Here is a 25939-nt window from a genome sequence, read left to right on the forward strand (position 1 = left end):
GTGTTTATGTGTTTGTGGATAGCGCATTTTTGTTGAACGAATGTCAGACAGAACAAACGTAAGGCAAAAATAGGCGCGCAACCCTATGAAAACAACAAATCTGATAAGCGACTAACAACCAATAACAGACAAGGTCACCACTCTGTGCTCCTATTTCAAAAATTATTCGTTTATTTTGTAATAAATTTAAAATTTAATTATTCTGTATAGACTTGGGTTTTTTTTTATATTTCGTTCGGAATAAAAAAAAAAAACATATAGAGAAATTTGAGTTGATATCAATTCTCTGAATAATGTTTATTTATTTTATGTTGTTTTCTTGTTTAGCACAAACATGTCTCACTTCAATATATCACATCTCTAGCCTGAAATGAGACTGGCAACAGCGAATTATAGCCGGCATAGTTTGTATTATTCTTTTTGCCAGCTTAACTTTTTATGGTTCAACAAACATTTAATTGCTAGGCGAGGAGTTTTGTTAATTTTAGTTGTACAACGAGGTTCCGAAAGACTTCAAAGCAGAAAAAAGAAAACGAATTGAGTTCGTCGGATTGAGTAGAGTGATTAGGCGAATCAACAGCTTTCCGATCAATGATTCAAAAAGTGCATAATAATAAAATAAGTTATTTAACGATTTTTTTTACATTAGAAGATGCTATTCAAACCAACCAGTTCCATTTCCTATCAAAAACAATAAATCTCTTTAAATAAAGCAGGTCACATCAAATTTATGAAATAATTTTCGTCTTTATTTTATGTTATATACTTGTAGGTATGTAATGTGTAATATTAACAGATAATTTAATATTTCACATTATTACACTGTGCTTGAAGTGGGAACTTTTGTATAATTAATTTTTTTTCTTAGCACAATCAGCAGCTCTGCGCTGGTGTAATTACAATAAATACTACCAGCTGAGTGATTGTATGCTTATAGTTTTCTGACTAGCACAGTGCAGTTAATAATGTTATAATAGTTTATATATGCGTAGCTTAAATGAGCTGCATGCAATATGAATGGGTCATTTAAGCTTTTACAATAATATATGTATGTATATATTTTACAGGTTCTTACAACAGTTTAATTTTTATTTAATTTTTTTTTATTAATATCGCTGAAACTAATTCCATTTTTTAAGATTTTTCTGTTTTTTTCAATAACTTGTTATTTTCGTACAATAAACTTATAATAATTATTTATTTTATGCTTTAATTACTATTATACTAATTATCAATCATTGGTTTTGTTTATTGGTCAAATTTTGTTCTTACATGATTTGATTTACTTCACTTTTTTCATTATTAAGAAATGCTCTTAAATTAAGTTAAAGGAAAATTATTTATTGTTTAAATAAATTTAAAATAATTTTAATTTAAATGGCTTAGATTTTAAATAAATTATCCAATTCAAAACTATTCTGAATTTGCATTTTGTTTCTAAATTCAATAATTTTTTGTCTAAAATAGTTTTTCGCATTTGCTTTTCGGTTTGTTTGTTTTGCTTGGCTTAAATTAATTGAGTTTATGTACTTATTAACATGTGCTTAAAACTATTCCATTTTTTATGTCTATATACTAAACGTACATACAAGTTGTTAAACATTTTCATGCATTTTTCAATTGAAAATCAAGTATTATAAAATATCAATCAGCACATAGTCATGTCAACTGAGTACTAAGGATCTACAATAAAGAAATACTTGTAACTCGTCGCTTTTTTAAGCACGTCGCATTTAAATATTATTTCAGTAAATTTTATTTTATTGTTATTAAATCTTATTAATTTAATATGTATTTATATACATAATTAAAATATAAATTAATTGAATAGTAAAATATAGTACTTTTATTTTCTTCTATGATTTGCCTCAACTGGTCTCCTTAATTTTATTAATAATCTTTTTCGTGTGTGTTTCTACTAGTAACTGACAGTTATGTTGTTTTCTGCGTTGATACTGAACAGAATATAGTTTCTGACTGTCGAACAGAAATCTGTATTGTTGAGTAGAGGAGTCTGTTCTAAATTTAATACAAAAATTTTAATTTTAATTGTAGAGGACAAATCAAAAATTCGAAGAAATTTGTTTATAATAATTTAAATTTAATAAAAATAAATAAAATATATCTACATAATAAACAAATGGGTATTAAAAACAAACAATTCAAAAATAAATATAATAAAATGGCACCCGAAACAAAACAAAACAGCTCGAACGGCTATGTGTAATTGTAAATAATTATTAATAAAATATATGATTATGAAAGTGGAAAAAGGTATTGGTACAAACAAGTATGACCTGACAAATGTGGTTCAAATATAATAGCTATTTCGGCAAGTTTTGAAAAACACAACACGAATTTGTTAAAATATAATTTTACGACCTGAAATAGATTTGCATCTACAAAGGTATAATCAGGAGTAAGCTTAAAGCAGCTTATTCAAAATATTTTCAACATTTGTTACCGCAATATTTTATTTTTTTACAAAAGTTCGAACCAAAAATATAGAAAACATTAGCATGCAATTGTGTATGCGCCCTAAAGTATGCTATATTTTCGGCATATGTAAGACACACACTATTGAAAACACAGTCTAAAGCTTCTAATAAATAAAATTTGTTAAAAATATGGTATAAAATCTTCATAATCAATTATGTGTACCAAATGTAGAATTTTGAACCGGAATACCATTAAGTGCAGTTTTAATATATTTTTGCATGCATTTATATTTTTGTAAATTATTTCGAAACTTCAAGCTAAAGTAAAATAGCTTTCTGACTTAATAAACTGTTTTCATTTAATCGGCATTACAATTTGTTGTTGTTGCTTTTTTTTTTTTGTTTGAAAGAGGACACACACAACAATTACTTTTATACAATTTGCAAATGAATTGAGAGGAGCATGATATATAATGTTAAAAAATTAAAATAGTAGTAACTATAATACATTTTTAATAACGCTGAGCGATCGAATATAAGTTACCGTTATACCTATTTCAATGTTTATATCTTTGTTTGTGGTATACATTTACAAAATAGTAACAATTCGAATTTTCGAAATTGCATTTTTCCGTTTTTATTAAACAAATTACTTGCATGTAGATTATATAATATATAATCACCCAAAACCTATTTACTAAGCTGTCTTCGCAGTACTTATATGACGAGTATATTATGCATTTACCATTTTTGTTTGAAGTAATTCGTCAACTTCGAAATAAGCATTCACATTTTTCTAGTTTTATTTAACACACAGGTATTTATTTGTCTTTCGTAGATTCTGGTTTTGACGCTAGGGTTTATTCGTTAGTTTTGGTTTCGAACAATTCACACTTGTTGGAGAAATTAGTGTGTGGTATATACTAGTCAGAATTGCGAATAACTGCTTGGAGATCTTTTATATGTGATTTTGTTGTTCTTTTTTTGTTCTTGTTTACTAAATTTATTTTCTTATAATATTATAATGATTATTATTTCTTAATTCCATAGTACACAAAAATTTGTTCATTTAATAGAAATAAAAAAATCGATAAAAATAATACTTTAGTATTTGTATATGCATTCTTTGCAAAAATTTTTGCGCTAAAAGCAATTTTTATTGCGCACAAGACTCTTGCAGAGAAGGCATAAAATGGCAATAAACTTTAAATTCAATTTCTAAAACTGTATTTAGTAAATTATTAACTAATTTGTTGTGTAAATAAAATATAATAAAATGTTGTTTATGTAAATGATTATTTCGCGGCAATTGAAATAAGTTTTAAATAAAACATTTTTTATTATAAATATTTGCCAGTAAAATCCTGTTTGTAGATTTAGTTTTTAAAAGAATTACTTTTAATGAATTGAGAAAATTAAAATTATAAATTACTGTAAAATTTTGTTTCTATCCTAAAATAGTTTAACCATGTTAAAATTAAAAAAATAATGTTTTTTAACTTCCCTTTATTAACACTAAACACGCATTCAAACAAATTGTGACAAACATATCCAAATATTTTTAGTTTTTTTAATTATTCTAATTTTTAATTTAGATATTTTCAAAATAATTAATGAAAGCTGTTCATACGTTTTCAAATTATATCTCGTTTCAAAAGTTTTTTATTTTCACTTTTAAAAAGAAATAAAATTTAAATTGAGTGTTTCTCAAATTTTATTGGGCAATAAAAAAAATAATCATAGTGTAAACTTTTCGAAACAATTTTTTTTGTCAAATATTTTACTTATAATTAAAGTACATTTCATTTCCTTCAGCGTTAAGTCTCCATATATCTTTCATATACTGACATTTTTTCATAACTATGTATGAATTGATGACTATTAACTTTTTGGAGTTGAAAAAGCGACTAGTATATACCCAAAATGAACATTACTAACGAATGACCCGACACTGAGCGATTTTTTCATATAATATTATTGTTAAGCATTATTACAGCAATTAAAAATTGCTTAATCGTAGCTAATCGGAGCGATTCTTGATTTTTAATATGCAGCTATAGATTTTAATTTTCTTTTGAGACGGTGTAAATTTAATTCATAATAATTTATCGAAAAGCACATTTCAGTGCTTAAAGCTAACTGATTTAATTATAACTGATTTTTACTTTTAAGTGTTGAAGAGTAACCAATTAAAGGAAAAATTGTAAACACAAATTTCTTATTGTAGTTTAAGACAAAACTAAGTAACATACTCGCACATAAAACTCTTAGCTAGACAAACTGACTACACATATAAAGTATACACGCACATTGTAAACGGATACATTATTACCTGGTCGTCTTAGAAAAAGTAGGTCGTCGGTAAAATCGTTGCATTATTCAGAAATCGCCCTAATTGGCCACCGGCCAAACCCTACGCCAGCACTTGCGCCTTCAGCGCCTCAGCCTGTTGGGCGGCGACAATCTGTGCTGCGGCTGCTGCTGCCGCCGCCGAATTCGAAGTGGCGCTGTTGGCATTAGTTGCGGCGGCTGGTGCCGATTGTATGATTGGTATGGCGGTGCCGTCGGCGGTGAGCAGCAATGTTTGCGTTGTGGTGGCTGTTTGTGGTTGGTGGTGTGTTGCGGCAGCTTGCACAGCTTGTAGTACTGTTGTGGCATTAGCGTCGACGCTTCTGTTGGAGCTGCTGGCGCCGGCGCCACCACTACTGCCATTCCAATCTTGTATCGCTATTATTTGTTGTTGCTGCGGTTGTGGCTGTGGCTGTTGTTGTTGTGTTAATTTACTCAACTGCTGTGGCGTCGCTGTGGCGAGTATCGTGGAACCATCCGGCGCAGTGAGCAGAATCGTGTTCGGCGGCAGATTAATACACGTCACTGTGCCATTCGGTTGCAGCGTTTGCAGTTGAATTTGCGGCAGTGCTGTCGCAGTTGTTGTTGTTAATGCGGCGCTACCGCTATTGGCCGGCACTAAAACTGTCGTAGTGTTGTTGGTGTTAGAATCGACATCAGCTTCTTCGACAGCGTCTACCTCACACTCGTTTATGGTGTCGGCTGTGGTCGTGTCTGCGGTGATCAGCACTTCGTCGGTTGACTGACACGTTGAGTTCTCATCAGTCTCGATCACCTCCTCCACCAAATCTACAGAGTTCGGTGTGTCAGCCGGTGGTGGTGGCGAACACGAAGTAGAATGTATTGGCGAGTGCACTGGCGATGTTGAAGTGCTGCAGATTAACGCCTCCGGCGTACTAGTTGCCACTTCCACGCTGTTGATCGATTTCGCCGTCAATGCAGTGCCCTTAGGTATACGGAATTTACGTAAAATTTGCGCTGTAGTCGCTGACATTGCGAGCGCGTTCGGTGACATTGAACCGTCATCGCCACTCGTGGCTGTGAGCAGTTCATCGTCCTCCTCCTCAATTACAACGGTTTCAGTGCCGGTGGTGGTATGTAAAATTTGATTGCTGTTGTTATTGTTGTTTGCATGCATTGCCGCCGAAGATATTTTCAATACGCCAGGTGCCACAATTGTCGCTGATTGCGTGGCGGCAGCGCCGCTGGTGTTTGCAACAACTTGTCTTCTATTGCTGTTGGTGTTGTTGTTTGCGATGATGGGACGACGAGTCACTAACAGTTGCACTGTACGCGGCTGTATCGTTGTCTTCTTGTTGTTGTTGCTGCCGCTGGTGGTGGTAATAACGGTATTGTTGGCATTTCTGACTTGTGTCCCAGCAATGGTCCTAGTTGGCAGGAGGCCGCAATTTTGCAATGTTGGTAAGAGGCCGCAATTTTGCAATGTTGGTAATCGTATTGGTGGTGGTGGTGGTGGTATAGGTGTTGGCGTTGTTTTAGAAGTGGAAGAGTAATTGGTTGAGATTAGTTCATCGGGAAAACGATCATTCAAAACAAAATCAGTAAATTCATCAACGAAACTATTAACTGCATAATTGTGGTTGATGTTGTATTTAACGCCGCCATTGCCTGTATTGGTGACTGCAAGCATCTGCTGGCTCTTGCTGTTGTACATGTCACCAAAGCCACTACTGCCTCCAACGCCGCCGCCGCTGCCACTACCGCCGCCACTACCAATGATGCCCATATTAATGGACTTAATCATTGTTGTTGGCGGCGGCGGTTTTGGCGGTGTGCTTTTGTTTGTTGCTAGTACGTTACTGTTGTTGGGGTTGCTGTTGCTACGTTGTGGCTGTGTTATGGGTCTAAAAATTGTTGGTAGTTTTTGGGATATTGGTGTGCTTTTGTGTATGGCTTGTGTGGCGGTCTGAGTTTGTGTATTAAACACTGTATTAGTTGTAGTTGTTGTTGTGGTTGTTACCGTAGTTGATAACATGTATGGCGCTCTTGTTGTTGGTGTTTTACTGAAATGATGATTGGTATTTTTGTTACCAATTGAGGATGATGTAAGCAATGTTGTTGGTGATGATGATGATGATGTTGGCTTAGGAATTACTGTTGTTTTTGGTGCAAATGTTGTTGAGTTGTTTTTAATAGGTGTATGCTTCGATAGGGGATCTTTTGGTGGTCTACCGGCTTTACGTTTCATTGGGTGTAGTGGTGGTGGTGGTGTTGGTTGTTGGAAGGGGAAATTCGTGTTGTCAATGAGTGGTTGGTGATAGTTGTTGTTGTTTTTCTGTTTGTATTTGTTCTGACTGTTGGTAACGCTAATTGTTTGGTTTTTAGAAAAACCTACACGTTTCCCGTTGACGAAACACAAGAAGTAGACATACAGACACAATATAAACACAGACGCAGAAATTAATTATCATGTAAAATAAATAAAGAAAGAAAGACAAAATGAAATTAGTTTACTATCAATCGAATATCGAATTATTTTCATTATAAAAACTTAAAATTTATCTTACTATCTTACTATTAGAATATAGATGGAAATATGTGCGCGAATTAGTGTAGTATATTCTCATTAGAGCTGTTAATGTCAAAACGATTATTAACGATAACTTCGATTATTGATCTATTTAAAATATCACGTTGGTTTAACTTTCTCGAATGAATGTAAAATTTGGAAAAGCAATGATATTGAAAAATTTTACATTTCATAATAACTTAAAAAAATGAATATATTTTAATTTAGCGTTTATAAAATATAATATGTTAAGAATATTCAAATATTTTTGTATTGAAATCGGTTTGTATAAAGTTAAACCTAAATTTAACAGCCATAAATCGAAAATAGTTACAAAAATTATAGATGTTGTATGAAAAGCAGTGGACTTACATATAGCTATTATTAAGTAAATATTATTAAAAATAAATATATTTTCCTTTAAGAAGAATTTTTATGTGTTTTAATGCGGCATTTATGCAAAAGAAAATGTAGTTGAATCTTAATATTACCAAAATTAATTGGTAATGAAAAGTTGTTTTCATTTAACATTGTTAAAACTTGTATACAAAAAATAATATTTTAATAAATTAAAATTTATTGTAATTTTTTTGTTTCCTCTGCACCAATGCCGCCTTATAAACACTATATAATTCATAATTCAAAAATATACAAATTATAAAAAATATATATTTATAAAATATATACATGTGGAATGGTATATAAAATAAATTTTGAAAATTTGATGAATGCATAAATATGTTAATACAAGCATACATATATACCTGCAAGCAAAACAAAAATGCGTTCTGCGTAGGTGAGTGTGTAAAACATAACAATGTGCATTAATTAATATGAATCGTTGGATTTAACAAAGTAAAGAAATGTAACTTAGAAATAAAAATGATTTAATGAACAGAAGAAGTCAAAAATGTAAAAAGGATGTATTAATAAAAAATTAACCGAAACAAAAAAAAAGTTTAATATTATCGGACGATTGTATAACAGCGAAAAGGTTTGAAAAATACTACAAATATCCATACAGCCATACAATAGAAATGTGCAATTATGCCTAAAACAAAAGCGTTCAACTAAGTTCCTTTGTTGAAAACTTTGCTGATACGAAGTAGAATAATCCTATGTTACGTTGTCAAAAAAGGTGAAACAACCTATGAAACAATTTTTAAATTGAAATTTATCTATTTAGAAAAATTTAGTTTCCATATCAACCACATAAAATCCAATTTGAAATATTCGATTATACATATTTATAGAACCACACTCCTGACACAACTAAATCATTTCAAAAATTCACACCAGGCAAACAATTTCGAAAATTTCACACAAAACCAATTTGAAATCGGCATTAAAATGGCAATTTTGCATATTTTTAAGAGATAAGGATAACTTCAAAATCAACTCAAGATATACACCAACATCAGCTTGGAAACTCAAATGCCATTACCTATTCCATACCTACGCCAGGCAACAGTACATTTATATTTTTGGTTTCGTTGGCCAAATCAATGTGGAAAATTGAAAGATTAAAATCAATCCATTAAAATGAATTAAAGAGAAAAAATAAAAAAAAGAGAAAACTACTAAAATTATAAATCACAACAAAAAAAAGAACATAATTTATTTTTTTAAGAAAACACATACCTCTGGTACAAATTTTATTGAACGGTAGTAGCAGTAGTATGCAGCTAATGTTGATACAAGAACAAAAATTTAATCTAAATAAAAACGTAAGTCGGTTTCGCGTCTTGACGAACTGCTACTTTTGCTGGCGCATTAGCAAAACGAACACTTTTTTATTTTTTGTTTTATTCGGGTGCTTATTATATATGTATCTAGTAATTATTATTTTGCACTTCAGCAAAAATTATGATTTTTGGCTTTACACTTTTAACAATCTTATTTCTCCCATATTATTAGTTTTATTTTTTTATTTAAATTATAAATCTTTAATTTTTTCGTTTTTTTTTTTGGTAATTCCTCCTCAGCGGCACGCTTTTGCTCATTAAAGCGCTAACAGAACCGCCTCGCTGATATCATAGCTGTACATTGGTTTTGTTATATTCATTCAGTTGTGCATTTGTACATGTGTATGTGGGTTGTATGTATGTATGTGTGTGCGTGGATTGTACACAGGACATGTTTGTTGTTGATTGAGCGTTCGTAGTTTTGAATGGGTTGTGTTGAAATTGAATGTTACGCGTTGTTACATATTTTTTTTTATAAAAAATTAAATGAAAATAAGAAAAAGAGAAGAAGAAAACGAAACAAAAATTTCAATTAAATTAATGTTTTCAATTAAATCATTAATTGTATTTATATAAATAATTGCAAGGAATAAATTATGAATGACAGAAACGTACCCAACAATTTTAATTTATTATAAAAAAAAACTAAATGCAAATGTAGAGCTTTTCAACTCCCCTGCTAAAACAAAATTAAAGCAAATAAGTATAATAATTAATATAAGTGCCCTCAACCACTTTATTGTTATACTTATAAAATGCAGTCACAAAATAAGTCAGAACAGAGAAATAAACAGGGAATGTAAGGAGAGAATTTAAATAAACTTCCAAGAAAAAAGTGACAAAAAGAGTAAAAGAAATAATCTCAACAAGTAACAATTTACAACTAAAAAAATCGATATAAATAATAATGTAAATAAGATATAAAACTAATTTTTCAGAAAGAATCATATTTGATTTAAATAAAATGCAAATTCATATATTATTTATGATAGAAATATTAAGAAAATCGAAAGAGTGTTAAATGAAAATAAAATCGTATGAGTATAGGTTAATTACTATTTAATTTTGAAATTAAATTATACACAATCCAATTGGACTTTAAAAACGTTTTTTATATTTTAAAATATCTATTTTTGGAATTTTGTTAAATTTTTAAAAGAGTACCAGACACCTTTTTGTTACATATGACTTTGAAAATATGTATATTGCAGCGAAATATAAATTTTTAAAATTGTGTGAACACTACAAATTGATATTCGGCAATGAAGAGCAAAAATCTTGTAGACATACACTTTTTATATCAAAAAATTTAATAACCTAATAATTATACACAGACATTTTTGCAACGTCCGTTTGGAAATGAATTGTATAAAAATTAAGAGTGAAACAAACTTTAAATGACAGTAGTATTTCATCCATTAACACCTTTAACTTGAGATAAGCTTATAAAAATTGTTATTCCTTTACTTTTATTCTCAAAAGCGGTTTCTCATCACTCCACAATTATAATAAATAAAGTTACGTGAACAAGTCTAACTTTGCAAAGATTCAAAAACTTCTAAAATTGTAAATGATTTTTCATTGTTTATATTGAAAAAAAATTATACTAAATAATATAAAAAATAATAATAATTGTAAGTTGTCTACTTCTTACATATCGCTTAAAACTGAGTTGTAGAGAGTAAGAGTGTATTAAGAGTGTGTGAGCAATAGAAGAAGTTAGCAGCAACAATACAACGCAACAACAGTGTACATATGTATGTCCACGCCGCATACGTTTAGCAGCATATTACGATAACATATTGTAAATACTAAAAGATTTGCTTAAAATTTAAATATATTACGTTACAAATTAAACTAAAAAATAATTACAATTCTTTTACTACCAAAAAATATAATTAATATGAAAATTAAACTAAGTTAACCAAAAGCAAATATTTTTTACAAATAAATACGTATGTATACAATTCAAAGCAATTTTCATACTTTCATTTTCTATATTTGTACTTATTACTTTGTTAGCGTTACAGTAAAAAATTAATACTGGAAGATCGGTTAACAAGTTCTAAAATTTTATTACAATATACAATTGAAATATTTAGTTAGTCTCTTTTTCATGTTAGCGTTCGCACACACGCCGGCGATTGTTCGGGCAGGCAGTCAGGCAATCGCAGCGCTGTAATCAATAACAACAATCTAAAAGTTATATTAAAATCGGTTTAAACATACGCCAATCACTACTACTTCAACTTATTCTTCCACAAAACTTCGCAAATTTTACTTTTACAAATACGAAAATATAAAAGAGATTATGTAAATTGAGAGCAATTGATAAAGAAACAATTTGTGTTACCTAATCTCTTTGGTTTCGAGCAGTGACTGTCCGTTGCCATCGTTCACCGAGCTGATCATCGATGACGGCGAAAAGGGTAGGTGATACATGGAGCTCGCGTCCAACGCGTACGCATCAGCTGCGCTTTTAATCAACAAATCGTTCTTGAGCTCCATGAAATGATGCTGCTGCTGTATGTGATGCTGCTGCTGGCCGCCGCCGCCAGCCGTCAACTGGTGCTGCTGCTGCTGTTGTGTATGACTAGTTGTGGCGGCGGCAACTTGCTGATGCAGCGCGTCCGCGGTGGCGCCATGATGTCCCGCATGTGTTGTGAATGTGTAATGTGGTGTCGTGCTGGTCATTGAAGTGTATGGACAAAGTTCCGCCAAATCGCTCGGTTCCAACTTAGTTGTCGTCGCTGTGGCGGTGGGGTAGCTTTGCAAGCCGTCGGGTGTGAGTATCTGATAGCTTTGCACAGTGCCAATAACATGGTGTTGTTGTTGTTGATGTTGTTGCTCTGGCGGCGCCGGCGTTGCAGCAGTCGACGACAGATAGGCAACATTCTCTAGCTCATAGTGCTGTTGTTGTTGTTGCTGCTGCTGCTGTGTCACAACATTGCTTGTGTGCTGTTGCTGATGTTGTGTGGTTGTTTTCAGCTGCTGTTGTTGTTGAGTCTGACTGGCAGGCGACGTCGTGGTAATGATAGTCTCTTGTGGCGAACCGGTTGGCAGCGCCTGCAGCTGTATATGTTGTTGCGGCGCCGGCTGATAGGCATTCGGCGGCGTCGTTTGTTGTGTTGTCTGGAGCAACTGTTGAGGCGGTTGTGCATGACGCGCCGGCTGCGTGGTGTAGATTGTTTGTGTGCCGTCTAGCGTGGTGGCTGCGTTAAGCGCTTGCAATGATTGCAGCGGCACCAAATTGCCCGCTTGATCTTGTATCATTATACTTTGGCCATGCAGCTGTTGCTGTAACAGCGCTTGCTGCAAATCAATCTGATTGGAATAGATGAGAGTGGTGCCAGCGGCGCCAGCAGCAGTGGCGGCTGTTGCTGACGGCTGCAGCACCTGCGTTGCTTGCGCGGACATTGCAATATGCTGTGGTGGTGGGGCGTGCGACTGTTGCTGCTGCTGTTGTTGTTGATGTGCAACGCGTTGTTGCTGTAGAAGCGCCGACGTAGCGCCCGGATTGGCCAGCGCCAGCTGTGCGCCACCGGGCAGAATCATGCCACTCAAATCGATGGGCGGCAATGTCTGTTGTTGTTGTACCTGCACTTGTTGTGCGTTTGGCTGCTGTTGCAGTTGTACATTGATAGTGGTTGTTTGCGCCTGTGTTCCATTCACGTCAGCTGCTTGCTGCTGCACGACATCCAAAACGCTATCGATTTGCGCAAGGCGTTTCCGTTTCGCTTCAACGGCATTCTCTTCACTGCCGCTGTTGACGGTCGCCGTCGCGGTGTTGGCTATAGTGGCGCGTGGTTTCCGCGCGCGTGATCGTGAGCTGGTGGCACGTGGACGCTTACCTGTATTGGTGTCTGGTGATTGCTTCACCGGTGTGGCCGCTGGTGTAAGAGTGCCATCGGGTACTTGCATATCGCCGTGTTTATCTTTTTTATGCATTTTCATTTTGTCGGGACGTGAAAACTCTTTATTGCAAATGGGGCAGGCAAATATCTTGCGATTATCGCCTTCGTGGAATAGGTAGGCGTGACGTTGGAAACTGTATTTGTTTTTGAATGTTTTGAAAACGTCATTTTTGGCACACACCAGGCAATAGGAGACGCCGTCAATGATATGTTCGTAGCGCTGGATGTCCAGTCCGCGCACCGACATCTTCTCCAAGTACTCGCCCTGTTCGTCGGGAGAAATCAAACGTGTTTTTCGCTTGCGCTTTTGTTTTTGCGGTGGTATCGCTGGTACGCCGTTGGGGGGCACTATTATCGTGTCGCTAATAGTTTGATTCATTTCTTCGTCTTGTTTTATAGTTTTATAAGTAAATTGTGGTTGCTGTTGTTGCTGTTGCTGTTGTTGGTGCTGTTGCTGTTGTTCCATTGATGATCCATCATTGTGCATGCCATTTGAGTTATCCTCCTCTTGTTTTATCACCTGATATCCTTGATACTCGGTATCGTCACCCTCAAATTTAATGATCGTGGTGGCGCCCCCACCCCCATTCACTTCAGTGACCTCACCATTGTAGTTTTCAAAAACAATTGTCGTCGGCGTTTGTCCATCTTCACCTGTAGTGGTGATGTAATGATACTGAGGGTGCGACTGCGTCTGCAGCGTTGTGCCATCGCCATTGACAATAATGTGATTCGTTTCGTCGTTAATTTCAGTTTTGATTGCGTGGAGCGGTGTGGCAGTGGTGGTTGTGGTGGTATAGGTCGATGTGGCGGCAGCAGCAGAATTGTGTTGTTGATGTTGTTGTTGTTGTTGGAGATGATGTTGCTGGTGGTGGTTATTATTGACGGCGGCGGCGGCAGCGGCTGTCGAGGTGAGCAGTATAGGGGACGAACTAATAGTGGTGACCACATTGTCTTAATTTTTAAAAATTGGTTTCAAATGTGTATAAATGTAAATAATCTTTTTCGTTTTCAGTTTTTGGGATTTTTGTTTTTTGTTTAAACAAAAAAAAATTACAAAATAACAATTACAAGAAAAACTAAAATGTAAAAGAATCAACGCGTTCATAATTTCAACTAGCGTATAAAGAATTTACAAAGAAAATATTGAAGAGGAAAAATTTTCAGAAAACTATAAAAGAAAGATACAAAAATTACGATAGCAGTAGATAATTTCATAGCAACGTGCAATTTTTTAGTTTTTGAAATAGAAAATGCAATTAGAGAGCGGAGTCAATAGATTTCCTAATTTTTCTCCGTTTTGGTTCGATAGTTTGTGGTTTGGATCGCATTTTGAGACTCTTATCTAGATGTGCTTTTAGTAAAAATTCTTCAGAAGCTTAATTGGCTTCCGATTTGCAAACTCACTTCCAAATTTCTACTTACAAGTTCGCTTATACCTTAACTCCATCTAAATATTTTATTATTTTTTATATTGTATTATTATTATGAAAATTTATTTTTTATTACAATTTAAATTTTACTAAAAATCATTAGAATTGAAAACAAGAATTAAAATTACGGAATTTTAGCTCTGGTTATTTATTTTATTTTTTAATTTTAATATTTTATATAAACAAGTTTGTTTAAAGAATGAAAATTTATTTTTAATTTATCTGAATTTTTTAATATAAATTTTATTAAAAATCATTAGAGATGAAAAAAATTAAAATTACGGAAATTTTGCTCCAACTATTTATTTTATTTTTTAATGTAAAGATTTTATTTAAAAAAGTTTGTTTAAAAGGTAGTCAGCTATCGATTATTCCGATACATTTGGCTCAACCATAGTCTGTTCTTAAATGAGTTCATAAGTTTAAAAACTAATTTGGCGTAAGTAGGTGTACTTTATTTGTAACCAACTTTTAACTCTATGATTTTTGAGATTGCTGTATCTAATTTTCTTTGATATTACTTCATAACTGCGTCTCTTTTCATTTTGCATAACCAAAATTAATATAAATTGCTTGTGTTGCATAGAAATTTTAACAGAATAATTGGAGTATAAATAATAAGAAATAATTATTGGAGCGATAACGTTTGGCAATTTCACAACTATTTAAATATTAATACAAACTAGAATTTTACAAAAGTTACTTAAAAATAAAAAACTAATACATATATAAATGAACTAAAGAACTTATTTTATGAAATTTGTTTCTAAATATAATTAATAACGAAATCAATATTAAAACTAATTAAAAATAATAACGTATATAATGTCCATTTTTGTATTTCTGTTGTATTTTGTTGCTGCTCATTATGAAATTGTTTAATATATTTCTATTTTTAGAACTGAAAAACGTTCTTGAACTCATTAATATTCGGTTTATAACCAAGCCTAAAAGTAGGACAAGCATTAATTGGCTTAAACTACTTTTAGGAATATTTTTTTGCAAATTATATGAAAAGCTACAAGGAAATTTCATTTCCTTTTATAAACGGTTTTCAGAATGAGGCAAAAGTTGGTATTTTTGAAATGTACGCTAAATTTTAATTCAAAATGGAATCTCGTAAAAAATAATTGGACCACGTATTTATTGCTGCTTAATTAAAAATAACTGTGCGAAAAATATTTCAGAAAAATTCGATTCAACTCAAGTTTTGAATGAAAAGGTATATCAGTATGAGAGTGGTGCTGTAGTAAACAATATATATATTTTGGCAAATATTTCCATTTAGGGAACTTACGAATTTCTGGCAATAAACAGCTGTCGCACTAAAGCTGTATTTGTACATATTTTCGTATATTTTGATATTGAAGAAATAAAATGAAATGAAATATATAAAAATATTGGAAAGGAGAAAAAAAATTACAATAAATATTTTAGCATTTCAAGAATTTCATTAGATGGGAATAAAGAAATGAAATTAAAATAGAATTAGTACTTAACATATTTAAGATGTTACTATATTTTGAGTACTAAATATTTTAACATTGAAAAGTTGCTTTAAAAATTGCGACACAAAATATTTTATTTTGTTGTTGTAACTAAAACCGAGTTAGAATTTCGAATGTTTAAATTTAGTCGTAAATAAACAAATGAAATCCAGATTTAATTATGGAAACTATGATTCTAAACTTTGCTTATTAGTTAGCACAGTGTGAATTTAGTAACATTGAAAAAAATCATAACTTAAATGAATTTCGCAGCGAGGTATTACGGTAATGGGTTAGATAATTGCAACATGACTTATGGTGAATGGAAAAGAATGGACTTTAGAACGAAAAAATAATAATTAAGCATAAATGAAAAGGTAAAATGAAAAATATATAAATTTAAATAAAAAATTAAATAAAAAATTTGCAAACAATTATTTATTTAATAATTTAAAACAGTTGGTTTTACGTTAAATACTTTAAACATTTATTTTAATAACATTTGAATTAATGCTTTCTATTATTATTAATATTATTTATTTATTTTAATACATTTATATATGTATTTGTTTTTAATTTTTTGAACTATGTGGAGATATTTTAAATTTTATTTTTCTTAATGAAATGTATTAATTTTTAGAAATTTTAACAACAAATATTGAATATATTAAATTTCATATAATGAATGCCAAAAAAGTCTCATATAAAATGTATAGCATATAATATATACATACATACATATTACAACATACATATTCACAATTACATTGTCATATATTTAACGTATGTCTTAAAAAAAACCAACTGATTTATAGAAATATACTTCTATAATAACGTCAGAATTAGAGCGACTTGGTTAATCAAAGGAAATGCCAAACGTAAATGAAATCAGAAAGAAGTGTTATTCAAAGGCAACTTACTACAGACAAAAAAAATATATTATAAAATAACAACTTTCACATTAACAAATAAAACCAAGTAAAACGAATGTTAGTTACAAATCAAAACCATTCTACACACAGCTACATACTAAGTAAGCAAATTGTTATGGCCACGGCCACTTTGAGCGGCAGAGACACCTACCTTGCGCTGCGGCGGCCGACGTCACAGCAATTGTATTGCCGTTGATGCTTTGTGCAGTCAATTGTTGTTGTTCGTGCTGTTGCTGGCGTTGTTGCTGCTGCTGCTGTTGTTGTTGCTGTTGCTGATGTTGCTGATATGTAGCTGCATCGCAAACAATTTCACTTTGCAACTGATAAACAGCGCCATCCGTACTATTGGCACCCGACGCCGACGATGTGGCGGGTATTGTAATGTATTGTGTTTGCTGTTGTTGTTGCTGCGCACTTTGCTGCGCAACGATGCCATTCAATGTGCTTGCCGCCGGCAACATTGTTGTATAAACAATTGTTTGCTGTTGTTGCTCCTGCTCGAGCTGCTGCTGCTGCTGTTGACGTTGTTGTTGTTGCTGACTAGATGTTGTTGCTGTTGTTATGGCGCTAGTGGTATTAGCAACAGCAGTGGAGGCGGCCAAAGCGTTCGATGTTGTTGGCATTATGAGTAGTTCGGCGCGTTGCAAATTCACTTGTTGACCGATTTTCGGTATTTTACCCTCGAATTTGCGTGTTTGTTGCATGAACTGCAACACACTCGGCACAGAGGGGAGATCGTTGTTGTGATTGCTCAGCTGATCGCTCAACTTACGCACCACACGTATAACGGGTGTGTGTGCGGTTGTGGTAGTTGAATTTGTTGTGACTGCTAAACTGCCGTTACCTACAAGAAGTGTTGAAAAACATGCAATGAATTATGACAATCAAAAGTTATGGTCAAGAAGACTCACATTTTCAAGCGGAAATTTTACTTTGTACAATTTTTACAATTTCGCTTTTTTTTTGTTTTGTTTTGGGTTTGCTTGTAAAATTTTGTACATGAATTGTGGTTTTGATTCTTTTCATTTTTTTTTTTTTGTTTCGTAAGATGTTATGAACATGTAAAATTTATTTTGCTGTTGTTAATTTAACTTTTTTCATTTCATTTGTTAGATACACGCTCACAAACGGGGCAAGTGAAGCAATCAATTGCTGGTGATATTTGGTGTGGAAGGGGAAGTGAAATGGAAAAGAGAAAAAGTAGTAGTGTAACGGAAAATGAAGGAAGGCTTACCGTCAATTAAAAATACAATGACAGATTATCTTATAAACTTTCTAGAAAGACAAGCCACAACTTGGAAATTTAAAAGATGAATATTCCCACAATTCAAACCGCTAAATTAAAAACAGAGAGTGAAGAAAACAATGTCGCAGTAATTTTAATAAATTGTGTATCACTAGAAACCTCAAAATCTCAATATTTTGCAATTCTCACACCAAATGTTCAACGAAGCTGTAACCAACAACAAGCCAAACACAAAATGTCCACCTGGAAACGCTAGAGAAATACACAAATAATTTCGCCAAATGCAATTTTCGAAAACAATTTCTGCCAATTAAAATTTTGTCGAAGTGTCCGATGGGCCACACAAATAAAAGAAAAGACCAAACAACACGGTTTTCGCTTACACTAAAAAGTATATTTCTCCGTTGAGCATTTCAGAACAAAATATCAGAAAATTTCACAACATCATCATCTTCATTATCATTCATCATCAAAGCAGTTCCACAATAAATGCAAATGAGCGCAGCATACAAAGCGCGACCACATTTTGCAGGGCAAATACAAAACATACAGTACATACTAAAAATCGCTTAAATTTAAGGGAATACAAGGGCGGCCAAAAAAGAACACACAAATATAAAATTTCCAAAAAAAAAAAAAATCAAACATAAAATATAAACAAAATTTTCCAAAAAACAAAAACAAATTACCAAAAAAATACAAACAAGAAAAAATACTAAAACCAATAGGTATGTTTGAGTGGAGCTGACTTCGTTAAAATCTTTTCTCAAAAGAAATACAAGTCGCAGAAGTAATAAACGAAGAAAAAACCAATTTGGTATTTAAAATTTATAAAGAGAAAATATTAACAGAAGACCCAAAAAGAGTTATAATACAGGATATATGTAAAAGTTTTCACTTCAATTTTGTAATTTTCTTGTTCTTCTACATTTTCAATTTCAACGTGAAGATACTTTGGAACTAGCGTCGTTTTACAGTTAGCCTAATAAAATGGCATTTTTAATATTTTAAACATATTTATGCATATATGCATATAATTTGCATATATATTTATAACCTAGAAGGTAAAACAAAATCCTACATAAAATGAGAAATCAATTGTCTAAAGTTAATCAAATCACGCATACACATGTATAAAATATAAATGATGAGTTAAAAGCATACATATACAAAGGTATTTAAATGAAATAAATATTAAAATTAAATGAATGAGGAAATTCGCTATATATATACAATATATATGTATTTGCGCAAGAACGGTCTAAAATGAAAAGAATTAATTTCTGTTCTGATTTTTTTGTTTTTGCTGTACGCATATGTGTTTTGTTAGCAGGTATGCATGTATGTTTGTATGAAGTATGTTAAAGTTTAATATAAAAGACACTAAATGTAAGAGTATATGAAATAGCATAAGAGTAAATAGAATAGTGCGTTAACACAATGTGATGCTATAAAATAAGTAGTTAGAAACGAAAGCATGATTTGTGATTTTAATGGGTTAAAGGATTTGTTCATTTGCGATTGTAGCCATTTGCGGGTGAGATAAATAGTGAATGCTCCTTTATTTCGCTAATTGCCTCACCTCCCGCCGCATCGGCAGCAGCAGCTACGGCTGACACGGTCACGGCTACAGCTGGTGTCTCAACGTTGGGCGCTGGTGGACTCGCAACCCCGCCATTGCTGTTGCTATTGCTATTGCCGTTTTCATCACTGCATTGTCCGCTTAGCGCTTGCGAAACGGCAGCTGCGGTTTTCAGTACGTTTGCCACAGCCTCGGATTGTGCTGCTTTCGTGGGCACTGTCGTGGCGGCGGTAGCATTTGGTGTTGTCGCTGCATTGTCTTTCTTTCGGCGATTTGGCGTCTTGCGTGGCGTTTTGCCAGGCGTCGTACATGGCTGACGACGTGCACGTGACGATGAGGATGTTGACGATGCGGGCGATATGGAGCGATCGTCTTTATTGCTATTGCGCGGACTACGACCTTTGCTGCTATTGCGAGAATTCGTACGCCGTTTGCTGGTGAACCAATCATCATCATAATCGGAATGATGTTTGCGCTTATGACGTCGTTTACGAAACTCCTCCTCCTCATCTTCATCTGAAAGTATAGAGAGCAAATTACAATTTTTTTATAAAAAATAATATGCTGAGGCAGCGTGCTTGATAGAATTGGCGCCCACCTGTGCCATCATCGATGTAGTCTAATAATTCCTTTTTGGTCTTCAAATTGGCTGGACTTAGTGGAATCAGTAACTCAGGTTCGCCGTCACCGATTATGGCCGGCTCTTCGTCCTCAGCGTCGAGTGTAAGTACGCTCTCTTTCAGCACAGCCTTCACCTCATCGGGTATGTTGGGATTTAGTTGTATCTCCTCTAAATTCAAGTCAGGATTGCGCTCTTTGAATGACTTCTTTTTTGTAGGGTTACATTGTTTCTTCATTCTTTGTATTACGTGCATTGGTAAATTGTCAGCCCCATGACTAAGGGCCGCGAATGGCAGTGTTTGTTTTTAAAAAAGAAAACGGAATGTTAGTACACGCTTACAAGGCGTATAAGAGAAATGCATTTGCCGGACTTGCGTTGGTGTGGCTCACTTACTTCTTATTGCATGTCACATCCAAATGTGATGGTAGTGGTGCTGCGGCTACAACACTGGGCGGATCCTCCGGATGTCTGCCCACATCATTGCCCTCCAGCCACGCCTGATAGCGGTCGGGCTGAAAGCGTTTCACGAATGTGTCCATGGAGATCTTAACCATATCGTTGCTATTTGGGAAATTGTTTTCATTATTAATGTGCTTTTATGTTATACATATGTAAATTAGTGCAATAGCGTACCTGCAGGTACATTGAACGGCACGTTTTCCATATTCAATCCACCGTTCCATGGCGAAATTTGTAGACTCGGCGCAATTGAAACCATGATTGAAGCCGGCATGGTAGCCGAAAGGAAATGTTATCATTATCTCACCAGCCTCTTGTGTTATCTGTGGGGAAGTTTAAGTATTTAGAAAGCGTTTGCTTTAACGATTTGGGCAAGTACTTTTCGATTTGGTAGAAAACGGCATAACTGGCAAACTTATTTAGAGTATTTGGAAAATTTAAAAAAAAATTTTTTCATAAAGCTGAATGTAAAATAGTTTAAAGCAATTCTGAGAGCATAAATTAACAATTTCGAAGTTCGAAATTTGAATTTTAAAAAAACTTATTTAGATTACTCTATATTTTTTATGCTTTGTTGCTAGCATTAAGCATTTTTTAATATTTTAAATTTCAGCTATTAAGATTCTCAGATAATCTAGCTTTCGAAGATGCTTATAATCATAAATGAAAATGTAATTGCTTTAGTATCATCAAACAATATATATGTATATGTATGTTTTTTGTATCTATATTTTTTATGTTAACCATTTGTATCCAAAAATTTTTTTAGTAAAACATTTTCGAATATCATTAATGTTTTTATTTTCTATTTTGAACTATTTTTGCTTTATTTCATATTTATTTATACTAGCAAATATATATCATCAGTGGCATGATTTTCATATGTTCGAAAAATTTCGAAATTCTCAATTTTCATTTACACAAACATATCAATCTAAAATATTTTCATTTCCATTTTGACACATTATTCGCATCAAATACCTTTTAGTTAATTTGGATACAATTGATTTTCGAACATTTTCTAGACTCAAATTTCAATGAAAATTTATTAATAATTCACGCGCCAGTATACCAGTGTCTCCTATACGAAAAACAAACTCCCTTCACTCACTACTTACTTTGCTCACTGGCACATCGTGTTGCTTAAGCACTTGCGGACTGATCAGTGTCATTTTATGCCGCAAATATGCGTTGCAATTTTGATAGCTTGCCGGAAAATATTGATTCGCGACCTTCTCCAATTTGCGCCCATGTTCGGGTGGAACGACATACCACGTCTTCGGGGCGCCAAAGTGTAAATAGTTTATCGAATAGAGATCCATATCTTCGGTGTGCCAGGCAAAGGTGGTCTTCCACATACCAAAATACAAATATGCCGTATTCACACCATCAATTTGTATGCCGTAATCCTCGTTAACAAAGTCCAGTATTGTGCCAAGACGATTTATATTCCAACTCTTTGTGGAGTAAGTGAAAAAAATAGTTCAAACAATTGCTATTCATTTTTTTTTGTGCTCAGATACTTACATCCTGATCCACATCTGTAATACTACCGCTAACATCCGCGCCATATATCGGCGCTACATAGGTAATATTCTTCCAATATTTACGCTCGAGATCTTCAAAATCAAAATGTTTGGGCGTCTGATAGCGCTCCGTGGACGCCAATTCACTGAATTGCTTCACGGTGAGTGGTTTCTTCTGTATGTTAATTTGTTGGTAGAGACCCTGTTTGCCGGTCACGACCTGACAAATCGGCGCCGGTATGGTTATGTTGAGTGCATCCAGATCATCGTAGCCACTGCGTCGCGGCACCCACTCGGGTGGTGGCACTACTTTGGCCAGACCGGCTTTATGTGCGCCTTGAGATTCCATGTAGGCGACGTATTTGGGAAAATTCTTGAATTCTTCCCAAGTCGGTCGAAAGACCATAATCCGCGGCACATCTACGCTGGATGAAGACATTTTTTGTGTGTTGTTTTCGGTGTTGTGGTTCTTTATTTAAGTGCAATGCTTGTCACACATGCACTTACACACACACACGCGCGTTCGCTAAATGTATTTAACCGTTATAGCAACGTTTATTTTGTTTGCTTTTCGTTTACGATTTTATTAATGGCTGCAAGAGAATAATATAATGGTAAGAGCAAAACGGTATAGAGAAAAACAATTTTCAAAACCTTTTTCAACATTAAACCGTTTGTTCGTATTTCCAGCGCGCTCAAGACCAACAAATTTGTAAAATTCAATTTCCATGCAAATAAGTTAGACATAGTTGTAAATGAAGCCATTTAAGCGCCTTTGCATGCATTCAGTGCGAGTGCACACACACACACTCACGCAAGTACGCGCACACACGCGCTGAGACGGCAACACTTCGAACGCACACAATGCACTATATAACAATGGTTATAATAATACCCACGCCATAATAATCAAAATATGAGAATTTTACAAAAACCAAAAACAATAATAAACACAACGTATTCGCTACACAGGCTGCGCGATGTTCGAAAATGGAAAAACCTCATCAAGTGTATGACTTATTCGTGTCTGTAGGTACACAAGCAAGCTGGAAAAGCAGCAAAGTAGAACTAGAGCAACAACAACAGCAGTAAGTACCAGGATTACATACACACACACACATACAAAGCTACAAAAGGAAACGCTTCAACACATACACAAATAGTAACATGGATATACTCGCGCACAGAAAGCCGGGCACTTAACAAATATGCGCCGCTGTGCTTCTAATAGCATAATACAAAAACAACAACTACACAATTCAACAACAATGCTGGCAGCTGCAACACAAGCGTGTAACCGTGCAGTCCCAATCTGTTTGAAAACACCGGTGCTGGTACTTGCTCACATTCTCGTTGCTATTGTTGTTGTTAGTGTAATTGCATGCGCACTAGTACGCGGCAGTCGGCTTGTTGTGCCACTCAAAGCACATACACACACATATGTATGCAAGTACATGGAGTTTATTAAACAGGCTGCTTGGCCGGTCGCCTTGCCTGCGCTCTTCCTTCTTCGGCTACCTTCGCCCAGAAGTCCAATGGCAGACATTATTTCGAACAACTGGTGCGGCAAGGCAAACAAATCCGTCAGCTGGCATAAAGCTATAGCCAACTCCGCTGAACGGTAATTAATGTGCCAAGGAGTGCAGGCAAAAATTTAGTGTATTGAATTTTAGTTTTTGGTCAAATACAAAGGATGTGCAATTAGGTATGCACGCATACTCTGCTTGAGATTTGTAGATTTTCCTTCCTCTTGCAATTATTCGTGTTGGCAAATTTTTCTTTTTTGTTCACCCAAAACTACGAAATTTCGGTTAAATTATTAGTAACTGAGTGCAGAATGTTTTTATTTTTTTTTTATAAAATAGCGTGTGAGAAAACCTAACAGCGTGAAAATTGGAATTAGAAAAAGGAACTAATTGGCAATTCGTTAATTTGCATAACGAAAGTGAATCAAATTTTCGACTTAAAATCTTGCAATGTCGAAACAATTTCGTTTAAATGCTCAAAATACCCATATTGTGGCCAAGAATTTGTAAAATATTGGCAGTTTTTAATCTTATGTAAATTTGAAATAGTATTCGAATGTTCGAATTTTCAAAAATATGAGTATCCGAATAAAATTTTCTGCTTACATGTATGAATTTCCGAACACTTTCGAAATTAAAAATATTTCAGAAAAACAAAATGATCGCATATTGTAACACTTTCGAAGCTCAAAACACACATAGTATGTAATTTAAATAATCACAAATATTTTTAAATTATTTTAAACTTCGAAATACTTCTACTTAATTACTATATTTTAACGATTTAATCAAATTCGGGTTCGCATATGTTCGAAGTTTAAACATATTTTTAATTTAAGACTATTTTTATTTTCGATTTTAGTATTTACTGCGAACTTCAGCACTATAATTTCGATTTAAATTCGGATTAACTGAATTGATTTAACTGAAGAATTTGAGGAATTTATTTAGCTTTAAAATTCACATGCTTAGAGTGATTTATTATCGAGTTCGAAATTTTTCAAAGTTTATAAAAATTTAAATTTCCATCTCCTAGAATTACTAAAGGAATATAAATTTAATATTTTAAATTTTTAGGACTCATTTTTTTCGACTATGAATAAGTGACATACACTTCTTCTGGGCAATTGTTGTAAAGCAATGAATTAAGCCCACAATAAGTAATTTTAGAGCTATTCATATGCATTCAAAAGTCTATTGCGAAAAAAATTCAAGTTAGAAAATTTTCGAAATTAAAAAAATTAAGATTTTAATAACCTGGAATTATTAAAGAATTGCAGATGTAATGTTTTCAATTTACTAGACTTATTATATTTTCAATTATAAATATATGTCCCATTAACATCTTGTTGGGCAATGTTTTATGCCCTGAATGAGTGTTTGACCAATTAAAGTGCAACGTCGATCGAATTTTATGACTTATACTACATTAAGTTGGAATGTTTAAGTCTGAATAAATCATTTTATCACCACTTATAAGAGGAAAACGGTTTTAGAGAAAAGTGTATATTAAACCAGACTATATTTTCAACACTCTCGAAGCAGTCTTTGAAGCACAATCACATAAAATTTGCATAATTCCCTTTGCATTAAAATCTGATCAAAGTTATGTCAAGAGACGAGAGCGACGCGTTAATATGTTTACCTATGCAAATGTGCATATATCCATTTTGATGAGATATACGACAAATAAATGCGTACACACGCACACAGAGGCAAATTGCAGATACAAGTAAAAACATACACGAGGATACGACGAAAGGACGACCGAAATATATACAAATATGTGCACGTTCAATAAAACTGTACCACCACCCAACCAGATTGGCAAGCAATATCACTAATAACAACAACAACGAAAACAGCAACGAACAACAGAGCGAAACCGAAAAGGATACGCTTGCAAAGCAGCATAAATGTCATATCATCATATCATATTTCTATACGTATATACAAACACACATACTTACATACATATATGTTTGTATGTGTAATATAATAAGTATTACAACAAACACACAATAATTTGTTGTAGGACCACTATATAGCAAATGTGGTAGTGAGCAGCAGCAACGACTGGCGTTTGTTTCGAAGCTGAATTGACAACGAAGGACATGGATAAAAGGATATGCGACAGTACATAAATGAGA

At 33.6% G+C, this 25939-nt stretch overlaps 1 protein-coding gene across 8 annotated transcripts in view; it reads right to left on the reverse strand.

Annotated features, from left to right (window-relative positions):
* Window positions 1-722: 722 nt before the first annotated feature.
* LOC105228656 (probable lysine-specific demethylase 4B) overlaps window positions 723-25939 on the reverse strand; it is a 54364-nt gene continuing 29147 nt past the window's right edge. For 2 of the 8 annotated variants that reach the window (XM_029551256.2, XM_049453328.1), the window contains 10 exons: window positions 22265-22856; window positions 21856-22194; window positions 20912-21060; window positions 20672-20839; window positions 20255-20553; window positions 19657-20172; window positions 16980-17672; window positions 15707-15740; window positions 11416-13908; window positions 723-6175 (listed from right to left, as the gene is read on the reverse strand). In XM_029551256.2, coding sequence (XP_029407116.2) covers window positions 4852-6175; window positions 11416-13908; window positions 15707-15740; window positions 16980-17672; window positions 19657-20172; window positions 20255-20553; window positions 20672-20839; window positions 20912-21060; window positions 21856-22194; window positions 22265-22702 — 6453 coding nt within the window. In that variant the 5' untranslated portion in view covers window positions 22703-22856 and the 3' untranslated portion in view covers window positions 723-4851. Of the gene's footprint in view, window positions 6176-8959; window positions 9357-11415; window positions 13931-15706; window positions 15741-16979; window positions 17673-19656; window positions 20173-20254; window positions 20554-20671; window positions 20840-20911; window positions 21061-21855; window positions 22195-22264; window positions 22857-22917; window positions 24298-25939 lie in introns of those variants that run through there. The other 6 variants (XR_003845940.2, XM_029551257.2, XM_029551259.2 and 3 more) reach the window with 6 other exon arrangements.

Source organism: Bactrocera dorsalis, chromosome 3 (assembly GCF_023373825.1).
Source record: "Bactrocera dorsalis isolate Fly_Bdor chromosome 3, ASM2337382v1, whole genome shotgun sequence".
Lineage (NCBI taxonomy): Eukaryota > Metazoa > Arthropoda > Insecta > Diptera > Tephritidae > Bactrocera > Bactrocera dorsalis.